General features: G+C 38.3%; 1 protein-coding gene across 1 annotated transcript in view; it reads left to right on the top strand.

The window, feature by feature from the left end:
• PRMT3 (protein arginine methyltransferase 3) overlaps positions 1-12914 on the top strand; it is a 126023-nt gene that overhangs the window by 66171 nt on the left and 46938 nt on the right. The window contains exons 12-13 of the mRNA XM_046686236.1: positions 9843-10030; positions 12048-12134. Coding sequence (XP_046542192.1) covers positions 9843-10030; positions 12048-12134 — 275 coding nt within the window. The remainder of the gene's footprint in view (positions 1-9842; positions 10031-12047; positions 12135-12914) is intronic.

The following is a 12914-nucleotide window of genomic DNA, read 5'->3' as shown; positions in this document are numbered from 1 at the left end:
GTTACATACAAACACAACGTTCTCCCGCAGGGCAGGGGTTATGTTTTGCTCGTCTTTGACTCTTCAGAGCTCCAGACACCTGGAACATAGATAGAGAATCGTTAAAACCAAATCGAATAGCATGTGTCTCCCTTTGCTCCCCTCTCCCTGGCCAGCCCTTTTTCAAGTTTCAGGTTCAGCAAATGGTTCCCATGGTCAGAGTACAGCTGACAAAACTGTCATATGGAAGTGGACAAGAAGGAGGAGACATTTTGAACTAGTGACATAAAGCATTTGACCACGCTTAAACCTCCTGCCCATCCGTGTTCTATGAAATTACTTTGGCAGTTACAGTACAATAAAAACCAGTGAGGCCAAAACACAAAGCACAGGAAATTCTCCAGTATAATGTAATAGCATTTAACGATTGCCTTTCTTTTTCAAAATGCTCTCATTTTATGACTATATTTTCTGCAGCCATTTCAAGATATGTTCCTGATCTCTGACGTGAACCTGACTAGAATTTTTAGATGTGTTTTACCCTGCAAAGATTGATTATATCTTTCTATAATTGTAGCGGCTTTTTAAAAAAATGACTACTATACTTAATGACTGAAAACTAATATTATCTACCATTTGTTGAGTGTCTGCCAGCTGCCAAATAATATACTCTGCTTTTATGTTATTACATGTGATTCTCACAACAGCCCTTTGAGAGTTTAGAAAAAAGGTGTCCTGGAAGACACACGTTAAGTGGCCAAGCCTTGCTTTTTCTTCTTTTGTTTTTAACTGCGATCTACTGGATTCCAGTATTCCTGTCCTTTTCACTCTCCTGTGTTCTTTCCCTACTAAAGTGCACTTCACTGAATCTGATTCTTGCCTTGAAGTTGTTCTCGAGAAGAATCAGAGAACGGTTTCCGTACCTCCCTGAGTGCTGTTCATTGATCTTACTGAAGGACTGACGGCAGCTTAATACATTTAAATTGAATTCTCGATGAAATTCATTAAGAACCTACAGCATGCAAATAATGAGGTTATAGTTGATGAAGCAGTGCCGGGGCTGTTTCCCATCATCAGAGGGACAAAGAGGAGGCTCCTGAGTCTAGTTCTTTCCATGTTTTTGTGTAGCTGACATCAGCACTAAGATAATCATGTTGAAGAGAGGTCAGCATTTGACCGCCTGAGCAGTGCTGTGGAGTGTTATTTGTTAACAGAATCAAGCAAGAAGAAGGAAAAGGCAGAAGTGAGTAACATGAAGTGGTTTAGCCTGGTTTGCGTATGTGAGTTTGTCTAAATGAGTATCTCCAGTCATGTAGGTGCTTGTTCGTCTTTGCAAAGGTTTCCTTTGTATTTTTCTGAAGGAAGGATTTACTAAGCAATTAGTAGTGTAAAGATTTTAGTAAGAATGATTGAATTATGAGAGAGGGAGAATATTGAAGACCCATATAAGCATGAAGGGACCATGATTTGTTTTCATATGAATTTAGATTATGTCTCACTACCTGTTAATAGCATGGAGTAAAACCTTTATAAAGCACGGTCAGCCAATAACTTGAGAATTCGTTCTCCTTGTTATCACGGAGCAATTCCACGTTACTCTAGAGGTATTCACTTACTACTATTACTAGTGAGAAAAATAATCCTGTAAAGTCAGTGAAAGTGGGTTTACTAAAGACTACTTCTACTATTTTTAGCTGAGATTTACTAACCACGAATTGTAGTGTTTTACGTTCACCCAACCAAGAGATAAGGAGGAAAACTAGGAACATGTTCAACCGTGACCAATGCTTATTTTTACAACTAGAATTAAGAAGAAAACAAATGCATGTTTTAGGGTGACAATGTAGAATGTACATTTTTTATACCCTAACAATGTCAAATACTACATCTTAGAAAAATTGGAAAGAGAGTGCAGACTGCAGGTGGCAGGAAGTATGTGTACTTCAACTGCTTTATCTTTAACAGCAGGAATTTATGAAATATCGTTTAAAACTGACATATCAACCAATAGGATTATAAGCATGTTTAATACTAAAAGGTGATATTAGAGTGAACTACTGATTAAAATTGAGTGGTGAGGCTTGTTGTGATAGATCCTGTCTATATCTTGATTGTGATGGTGACTACATGACTGTATTTATCAAGTCATTTAGAATTATACACAAAAAAGAGTGAGCTTTACTGCATGTAAATTAGACCTCAATAAAAATGACTTTTAAAGAAAAGTGAAGTGGAGCTGGCCCTGTGGTGTGGTTAAGTTCGCACACTCTGCTTCAGCAGCCTGACTTTGCTGGTTTGGATCCTGGGCACAGACCTACACCACTCACAAGCCAGGCTGTGGCAGTGACCCACATATAAAGTAGAGGAAGATGGGCATGGATGTTTGCTCAGGGCCAGTCTTCCTCAGCAAAAAGAGGAGGATTGGCAGCAGATGTTAGCTCAGGGCTAATCTTCCTCAAAAAAAAAAAAAAGAAGAAGAAAAGAAAATTGGACAGAGTTGAATGACAGCTCACAGAAAAGGAAACACAGATGACTCTTAAACACATGCTCAGTCTCTGACATGTTAAGAAAAATGTCCAATCTAAGAAATCTTTGCCTTACTCAGGATCACACAGAATTTTCCTATGTTTTCTTCTTGAAGTTTTAGCTTTTACATTCAGGTCTGTGATTCATTTCAGCTTAGTTTTTGTGTATAGTGTGAGGTAAGATGTTAATATTTTCCAGCATCCTTTGTTGAAATGACTATTCTTTCCCAAGAATTGCTTGGCGTCTTTGTTGGAAATCAGTTGACCATATACGTGTGGATCTGTATCTGTATTCTGTTTATTTGATCTGTAAGTTTATCCTTTTGCCAATACTATACTGTTCTAGTTACTCCAACTTTATGCTAAGTCTTGATATGAGGTAAAGAAAGACCTCCAACTTTGTTGTTTTTAAAAATTGCTTTGGCGGTTTGGTCATTTCTGTGTTTGTGTGTATGTGTCATTTTTAAAAATAGGGTTTAGAATCTTATCAATTTTAGAATCTATCAGTCTATCAATTTAAGAAAGACTGCTTGAATTATGATGGGATTGGTTTTGAATGAATGGATCAATTTTCAGATAATCAGCATCTTATCAATATTGAGTCTTCTAGTCCATGGACGCAGTATATCTTTGCATTTTTTTAAGTCGTCTTTAATTTATCTTGGCATTATTTTATATTTTATTTTTTATAATTCTCACAAGTGGAAATTTTTAAATTTCATTTTTTAGTTGGCTTTTGGTAATATAAAAATACAGTTGATTTTTGTTTATTACCCTTGTATCTTGTGATCTTGCTAAGTCTGTTAGTTCTAGCAGTAGTCTTATAAATTCTTCGGGCTTTCCTGTGGGAACAATCATGTCATCTGCAAATAGAGACAAGTTTACTTCTGCCATTCCATACTTTCTACTTTTAATTGTTTTTTTTTTTTTGCCTATAACTCTTTGAATAAAATAGGAAAGAGTAAGTCCATTGAGAGAGAAATAAGTAAATAGTCTGAAAGTTTGATTAAGAATAGGATATGTACCTAGTTTCAAAGAACCTCCCACAAAATATCTATTCATTACAAAAGGGAAAAGAGTAAATTTCAGTCTCCAAACCTAGCAGACTCCACCTTAATCAAGTAATCAGGGTTGACATCCTTAGGAATGTGACAAATTCAAATTGTGGTCTGATAGGAGCACATAGAAATAATTCATTTTCTTTGAAGCTTCCTCAAAACTGGTAATAGTTTTATAAAATCATAATTGTTGCATAGAAAGTTTAAGGGCCCATTAAAGGAGACATCATCTTCCATTTTACTGGAAAAGAATATTGTTTTCACTGCCTTTCATTACAGGAAAAATGCCCCCCCACCGTGACATGGTCAGAATTAGGCTCGACTGTCTTATGGGGTCTTTCAGAATAGATGTCATCTTTGAGTTGTAGTTGTCAAGATTATAAAGTTGAGGACTGGATCCAGTACGACACAGAATTGCTAAGGCAGCCGTTTCCTAATCTTTGTTTCTTAATCTAGACAGACCATCACAATCACTGGGGCCTTTCGTTAAAAATGGATGTTCAGGCCCCCATCAGACCCTTTTGAACCAAAAACTAGGGGAAGAGCCCTGTTCTTCATAATTAAAATGTATGTTTCCCTTTGTATCAATGAGGGTTTTTCTTGGAAGAAATAGAAGTCTACCCTGGCCATTAAACAGAAGGCATTTGTTAAAAGGATGGAATAGGTTACAGAGTTTCTGTGAGAACGAGAAAACCAGGCTGGAAGGTTATGCAGCCAGGAACACTGCTTGAAATTACCTTCTAGGACGTGTCTAGAAGTGATACCACTACCCTGATGCTGGGCACTGGCTGATACCAATTATGGTGCTGGTCTCACCAGCAGTGGGCATGGCTGCCTCTGAGAAGCAGACGGCTTTAGATGTGTGTCCTCAGTGCAGCCCAGGTCACGTGTGCATGCCTCACCTGCAGGATAGGGAGGGAAAGCAACTTTCTGTCATTTTCAGCCTCCATAGAGGGAAGCAGGCCCTGCCTCATACACAGGGCGTTACGTGAACAGTTCAGAGAGGGCAGACAGAGTGGCAGGGGTATACCATTCAGTGGGAGAGCTGCGTCTCTCAGAGGGTTTGTATTGTAAACCTGGTATGTGCTAATAAGAAATTGCCACTGAAGGCTGGCCCGGTGGTGTAGTAGTTAAGTTCACGCACTCTGCTTCCGCAGCCTGGGATTTGCCAGTACGGATCCTGGGCACAGACCTATGGACCACTCATCAAGCCGTGCTGTGACGGCATCCAACATAGAAGAACTAGAGGGACTTACAACTAGGATGTACAACTATGTACTAGGGCTTTGGAGAGCTTTAAAAAAAAAAAAAAAAGAGGAAGATTGGCAACAGATGTTAGCTCAGGGCCAATCTTCCTCACAAAAAGAAAAGAAATTGCCTCTGTTATAAATTCCAGATTTGCAAATATACTTTTCTTGCTATTTCCCTCTCTGTGTGGACCGCTGTTAAGATACAGCTTACTTATTCCTCCCTCACTTCTGCTGGTGGCTTTCCATTTTAGTGGGGTTCTTTTGCCCTGTCATCTCATTCCTTTACTCAGACATAAGTAAGGCTGAACGTTTCCATTTTCCTCACTTTTCCCTGAAAGTGCATTAACCTCCAGTCTTTCTCAACCCTTTCTCCTTCTTTCGCTTCCAACAAGTGCCCATTTACCTTAGGAAAATGGGATTCCTCTTTCCCTTTCTTCCATTTGAAAAGCATAAAATGTGGCATCATGCATAAGGGAAAGCATATAGATTTTGCAGTTAGACCTTAAGTTAAATCTCTACTTTGTCTGATGACTAGTTAGCTGATTAAGACTAATAATTTGGGCAAGTTACTTTATCTCCCTGAAATTGTTTCCTTATCTGTAAAAGGAGCATTATAATCCATTATAATCCTTATAGAATCAACCAAAAGTCAAAACGAGATACTTGACATAAAGCAGTTGCTCAGTAAATGTTAATTCCCCTCTGGAGTTACAGTTGGCAAACATGAGATTAGTGTTAGGTTTATCCTTATCAAAGTTTTAAAATGGATTTAAGCATTGTGGTGTTAACACCTGCCTCTTGTACCGCACTGACTGGCTTCTCTCAGTGTCCTCAGCACTGACCCTGGTTCATGGTGCTCACAGGCTTCCTTTAGCATTTCCATAATTCAGTGCCTCTTCCTCATCTTCTGTCTGCTTTTTTCATATTTATTATTTTGGTTCTGTTCAGTGACAGCGCAGTACTATCATTTTCTGCTTTTTTGCAGTACCTAATTTTTCAGTGTATACTGCAGCTATGTTTTAGCCTAGCAAGTTTAGTGGGTCTCGTCACTATTGCTAAGTTAATGATGGAAAGTGCTTCCAATTTCCAAATAGGTATTAGTTACTTTATTAAAGATACCCTTACTACAGAAATTGGAAGTTAATTTTTTAAGCTTATTCCATTCCCAGAATATTTGTTGATTTAGTGACAATACGGTTCCCTTTATGCGTATCACTTATTTCATCATCGACTCTATTTCACAAATCCGTTTCCATATTCACACTTAATGTGGAAAGAACAGTATTTATTTATTGTGACGTATTGATCGTCTCCTTTTGTTGTAAACGTTTTTACTCTGGTTGTTTGAGCAGTGACGCAAGTGTTTACTAGGAATTTTCTTTATGCATCTCAGTTGCATCCTTTAGTGTCCAAAAGTTTGTGAGGCATTGCTCAGGATAAAGAATTTCCCATCTTTATCTGTTCACCGTGTGAGCCGTTCTAGTGACAAATGAATTCTGGGCAGTGAATCGAGAAGGACACAGATGTCAAAGCCATGAATTTATAAATGGTCTGTTAAGAGGGTGCTTTTGTCCAATCGGCGCTTTATTAATTTTACCTATAAGAAGGAATAATTATTCAATTATGCTTCTATCTGACCAAAATCAAATGACAAATGTGTCAGAATGTGAAGGTAAAGGGTTAGTCAGGATTCTGGCAGGTGGCCCAAAATTTTAGCCAGCTGTGAGGAGGTGGACATAGAACTAAATTGATGTATAACACTGATTACAAGTCCTTTATGAATATTCATAGATCTTACTAACTGAAAGATAAAAAATAATTTTCTAAAATCTAACAAAAACCATGAATTTCTATATTTTATGAAATACCATTAACTCGAAAAATAGACCTCAACGCTACAAAATGTAAGATCATATTCCTCTTTAGTTTGTTTCTTCTGATTACCAACATATTTTCAAAACTGTTTTTAATTAGTTTTAGTAAGTTGTAACTTTTCCTTATGAAAAAATTATCTTTATTTCTTAGTATTATTTCTGGTACATCATATTGCTTTATACAGAGCCAGAGGTCAGCAAACTTTTTCTGCGCAAGGCCAGATAGTGAACGTTTTCAGCTTTGCAGCCATATGGTCTCTGTCCCGGCTGCTCAGCTTTGCTGCTGTAACACAGCGCGGCCGTAGACCGTAGGTAAGTCAGTGAGTGTGGCAGTGTTCCAGTTACACTTTGTCTACAGAAACAGGCTGTGGACTGAATTTGACCCATGAGCCATAGTTTCCAACCCCCTTAAAGAAACTGATGATGTTTTTAAAATTTCACCAAGATTTTTAGTAATACCCTAAAATAGAAGAGCTCTATGAACTGTGTTAAGTAACTTGGATGTCTGCCCCGCACAACTCCCGAGGATGTTCGTTTTCCCCCGACGACAGTGTGAGGGTCGCTCCCTGAAGCAGTCCAGTGCAGCGGCCCTGACCGTGACCTCCCTCACCCGTTCCTCCCTCGTCTGTGTTAGGGGTGTCTAACCTGGCCTGCTGCCTGTTTTTGTAGATGAAGTTTCATTGGACCATAGCCACACATTTATTTATAGATTGTCTGTGGCTGCTTTCACACTATAGCAGCAGAGATGAGTTGTTTCAACAAAGACCACGTGGCCCCTTTACAGAAAACGTTTGCTGACCCCTAACCTATACCCTTATTATCTTCCTCTTTAAGGATGAAATTACAGAGCATAATGTGGGAAGGCTCCTACGATTGTTATTCTAAGTGTGACAAAGGGTATATAAAGTTGCCAAATGCCTCAAGTTGTTTCAGAATTCTGTCTCTTCATGTTTCTCATCTTAAGGATTTGGTTCAAGAAACTAAACACATTTTCCTGTAGCTCATACTCTTGGTGGGTCAGCATTTTCAGTGGTAAGTCATTTACTTTGAAGAATTTGTATCAATCAGGAGTTCAAACACATGGGAAGGAGAGACTTCCCGTGTCTGTGGAGGAGAGGAGAGTAGCTCAGTGTACCTGGCAGTCTACTCGAGCCCAGTGCAGCTGTCACGTCTGCTTCACAGGCCCCTTAGGAAGACTTGAGAAACTTCTTAGCGGTGACATCCCACCAAGTATTTGTCCTGGATATCTCACACAGGTAGGTCAGGTTTGGAAGAAGCAATTACTTTGATGCCAGCAGATCTTATCATGGGCTTTATTTGGAAGATAATTTAGTGCTGCTGTCATTGGATAAAAAATTTTCTATGGCTGTGGATAGAAACCAAGTTTGGGGCAAGGTGAGGGTTATTCCTCTACTGTGTAAGTCTGAAGGCTAGTTACTAATCATGAAATTGTTTCTTTTGTGCATTTCTTTGGTACATAAGTACTTGCTTTCAATCTGTTTATATAGGAAAGTGTGATTTACATTTTAATTTGTGAATTCCCTAAATCATGAAGGATGAAATTAATTTTATTAGTCAAAAAAATCATCATTTTTAAGATTTGTGTTACAGACGTTTGCTTGATGTTTGAGGATGCCTTCCTGAATCCCTCTCCCTCACCCCTCTCAACACTCACGCTCCTGGTTTTCTTGTTACTTCTGTGGCCCCAGCTTCTCAGCCGTTTCTTCTCAGCCTCCTTTTCTTCTCTCCATTTCTTAAATTCTGGGACTCATCATGTACTCTCCCTAGGTGACCTCATGAGCTCCCACGACTTACAGTTCCATTTAGATGCTCACAGTCCCAAATTTATATCCTGAAATCCAGATCGTGTCTCTTGAATTTCAGGCCTGTATATTTAGCTGCTTATTGAATATTTTTACCTGTTTGTCTCATAAGCATTAAACTCTCATATTCCTCTTGAATCTGCGCTCATTTATTCTCTGTTACCATGGTCAGTACCACAGTCTGCCCAGTTGTTGAAGCTAAAAACTGTTATCCTTGACCCTTCCCTCCTGCTCACCTCCACAGCCAGCCAACCTTAGGGTCCTCCGAGCTCCACCTCCTAGACATCCCTTGACTGCATCTCCTTTCCCTTCCCGCCCGTCCCTCTACTGCAGACCACTTGGATTAGTACAGCGGTCTCCTCTTTTGTCTCTGTCTTAGTCTTTTACCCTCCCATTCACCCTGCACATTGCACTCCAGAGGACTTTCTAAAGCCAGAATCTCGTCAAGTTGCTACCCTATGTAAAATTTTTCAGTGGCTTGTCATTATTCTTAGAATAAAGTCATTTTACTAACGTGGCTTACTCAGCCATGCTTTCTCTGATCCCTACTTACCTTTGAGCCTTACATCTCATTTTCTCTCAAATTGGGCTGTGTATCAATTGCGATTCTGTATGCACAGTGCTCCTTCTGCCTAAAACACTCTTTCCCTCCTGTCTCCTAGCTGACTTGGTCTTCAGTTCTTATCTTACATGATACCCTGTGCCCCTGCTGTGGCCACATCTGAATTAGCTACTTTTGCTGTGAGCTCCCTTAGTGCCTTATACTCCCCCCTTCTTAGTATTTATTACCTCGCAAATAATTGCCAATTTATTTATCACAATTGTCTCAATATAAGTTTCTTGAGAACAGGGATGTGTATCCACAGTCTGTAAATTAGAATCACTTGTCTGGAACATATGCTCATAAATATTTCCTTTTCGTGATAAATAAGAGAGGGTGCTATGAACTGGTCTTATGGACAACTATAAAGTTCCAGCACTTCATTTTTTACATGTCACTTATCTTTTTAAATGGTTTCTCTCTTTTGCATGTTTCAGGGGAATATATGAAGTAAAGATCTAGTACCTTTTTAAAGTCAGCATATTGTAAGTTTTATACTAATAAATATGTTCATGTTAGGATTATTTAATTGTGTCATCCTGTTTTAATTATTTTAATAGGAATCCATAATTGAAATCCTTATTTTAATCTTACCATCACAGTGATGGAAATCTTTTTTTTTTAAAGAGGCTACAAGGTGGAACTTGGGTATTTTATATTTAGCCTTTAAAACATTGTATTTTGTCATGAAGGGAAATAATGCTAAATTGTTGGGTATTTTATTTGTTACAGTCTACCCTGACATTTGCACCATCAGCCTTGTGGCAGTAAGTGACGTGGGTAAGCATGCTGATAGAATTGCTTTCTGGGATGATGTCTATGGCTTCAACATGTCCTGCATGAAGAAAGCAGTTATTCCAGAGGCTGTTGTGGAAGTTTTAGACCCGAAGACTCTTATTTCAGACCCTTGTAGTATTAAGGTAGGTGTTTTACTAATTTTATTTTCTTCAACAGCATTGCCGTTTTTCTTAGTTTACATTTATTACTTCAGTATTTGAAATTAATATATTGATTTTGCATATGGCCCTTCAAAACATTAATTATTCTTTGTGTTTTAATCAGTCTAAAGCAACTTGAGGTCATGGATTTACCAGGGGACTGCCATCCCTTTGGAGTTGCCTCTCTGTATATTGAAGCTCCTGAGGGGCTGGGTCACTTTGGTTTAGTGAATGCGACACATCCTGCAGCATTGTCATTTCTGCGTCGTCGCCACCTCCTGGCCTTATTCTAGCTTCTCATTTACAGCCAGGTCATTCATTCACATCATACATTCCCCACAATTTACTGCTCTCATTCAGATTTCTTTCAGCCTCTTCAGGTTAAGTAATTACAGCGAATTTACCCATGAAACGAAAACCCAACTATGTTCAGATTACCCAGTTAATTCCTTTTGTGTGTTAATGTCTTGTTTATCACGTTAATCTCCAGTTTTGTGAATTTGGTTATGTTAAATTTACGTGGGTTGAATTAATACCTTTGCAGGGGAAAGTCACATTGCTTTTCTTAAAAACTCCTTAATTTGTTTCAGTGAGGTAATCAAATAAATATGGTTTGTTAGCTTCAGACATTGTATCCTCTTTTTAGTCACAGTTACTTTCACGGCATCAGTAATTGTTCTCTGCACAAAATAGATACTCAGTAAATGTTTATTAATTTTCTTAAATGGATACATTTTTAAAAATTAGTGTAGAATAATAAACGTGAAGTTTCTCAACAAGAGCAAGCTGATTAAAATTGCATTCAGCTTTTTAGGAAGACAGTGCAGCCTGCTTAATGCTTATGGAACTGTTGAGTGCTCTGGTACACCGACGGCAGGGGATTTGGTGAGATTCCTGGCTCAGGGTAGGAGTTTGCAGTTACAGCCATTCAGCCTTAAGGCTGAGCAGAAAGAGGAGGGTTGTCTGGGGGCAGGGAGGCGCTCATTTCTCTCTCTAGTGATCTCTTTGCTTAATGCCAAAAACTGCTGTGAATAAATAGTTGAAGAAGAAAATGCAGGACTGAAAACTAAAGGTGTTTAGAAAGTATGCGTACCCTTTTTTTTTTTTAACGTTACTCAATTATTTATTCACTTGTTTGTTTATTTAGGTAAATATAGTTTGTTCTGTGTTCCCTAGTTGTCCTACTAATAAAAGGCAAGCACATTGTAACTTCTTTTAAATTTTCTCAAACTGCGTAAACTAGAGTAGTGTCTGAGGCAGGTAGTCATGTGACTTGTGTTCACTGTGTTGTCATCCCCTCCCTCAAGTCAAGTGTTACAGCCGGACGGCATCCTTCTGGTCACTGCAGGAGCTGGTTCCGTCTCTGCTCCACAGGGAAGGTGGAGAAGGGTTTGAACCTGGGCGCAATGGGAAAATGAGGATATTTGGCCATTTTTTTTTTCTGAGTTGAATCTTCAGAGGTTTTTTTGCTCTTTGGTTGGAATTGTTGTGGTTTTTCCTAATATCTAACAAACATCTTCGAATGCAGTTACAAAAATGAATTCTGAAACACCTTGTCCTTTTCATTAGCATATGTTTTCAAGTTGACATTTCCTATAAAAATATTGAGTGTTATCACACAATTTATAGCAAATGTTTACCACTAGTGGGATACAAAATGATTTTTGTTGGAACACACAAAAACATTTTTCATTTTAAAGTCTGTTAGTGTGTTTTAGAAAAACTTGAACTAGCACATCAGGGCCATGATTGGCTATATACTGTTCTCACCGGAAATCTAAGTATAAAGTACTAATTGGACTTAAAGAAAAATTAGCTAAATGATAGTAGCCCTATAAATTTGGAAACAGTCTCAGAAGTGGGGTGTGAATGATTAAAGTTTGCAAAACATTGCTTTACAGTAATCCTTTTTCATAAAAAAAGAAGTAATATTTGTCTGTTTTCGGTTTTGTTTTTACTGTTTTCACTGAATTTTTCCCTCCACTCTTTTAATGGGTAGCATATAGATTGCCATACGACTACTGTCTCAGATTTGGAGTTTTCTTCAGATTTTTCCCTGAAAATCACAAAGACGTCCTTGTGCACGGTAAGCTGTTTCATTCTACGTTCCCAGATTTCACTAGCAGTGCGGTTGATTGACAGGCTAATGAAGTAATGACCAGGCTTGTGATAAATGAAAACAACTATTGCCTTTGACAGTCTATTTTTGCCTTTGTTAGGCTGTCGAACAGATCTATTTTAATAGGTCAGTAGTCTTCAAAAAAGTTAGTTTAGTTCAGAAGAGAAAGTATTAGGAAGCCATGTTTACGTAGTGATTTTTCTTTTATCGAGTCTTCATTATTCCCTGTCATATAATTACTGGAGCGCACTCAACTTTATCTTCATAGACAAAAGTTCATGTCCTGCCCTCCAGATGAAAGTAAGATTTATTTGGCATGATATCATATTCACGTGTGAAAAATGATACAGAAAGTGATGGTTTGCCTTTCTTTAAGGAATCAGGCTGGCGTAATGAGAAAGTATGGGCTTTAGAAACCTTGGACAAATTGGGATTCACATTTGGTTCTTCCACTCACTGGTTTGTTACTTTCTTCAAGTTACCTAGGTGCTCTGTGCCACAGACCTGTCAGCGGCTTTAAGGAAAATGGTCATTCCTTCTGTCTTGAAGACTGGCTATACAGAGTGATGACATAGCATGTGTGAAAACACCTACAGTGGAGCCAGAAATGTTAGGTTATGAAAATGTGTTTAATTTTTTTCTTAAGTAGGTTTTAAACGTGTATTAATACTAGGATAACAATATTTGCCTTTACCAGGAGACTGAGAATATTAATAAAATGTGGGTCTTTACTTAAAAGTAGGAATT

This window comes from Equus quagga, chromosome 14 (genome assembly GCF_021613505.1).
Source record: "Equus quagga isolate Etosha38 chromosome 14, UCLA_HA_Equagga_1.0, whole genome shotgun sequence".
Taxonomy (NCBI): domain Eukaryota; kingdom Metazoa; phylum Chordata; class Mammalia; order Perissodactyla; family Equidae; genus Equus; species Equus quagga.
This window is presented reverse-complemented; position numbering and strand designations above follow the sequence as displayed.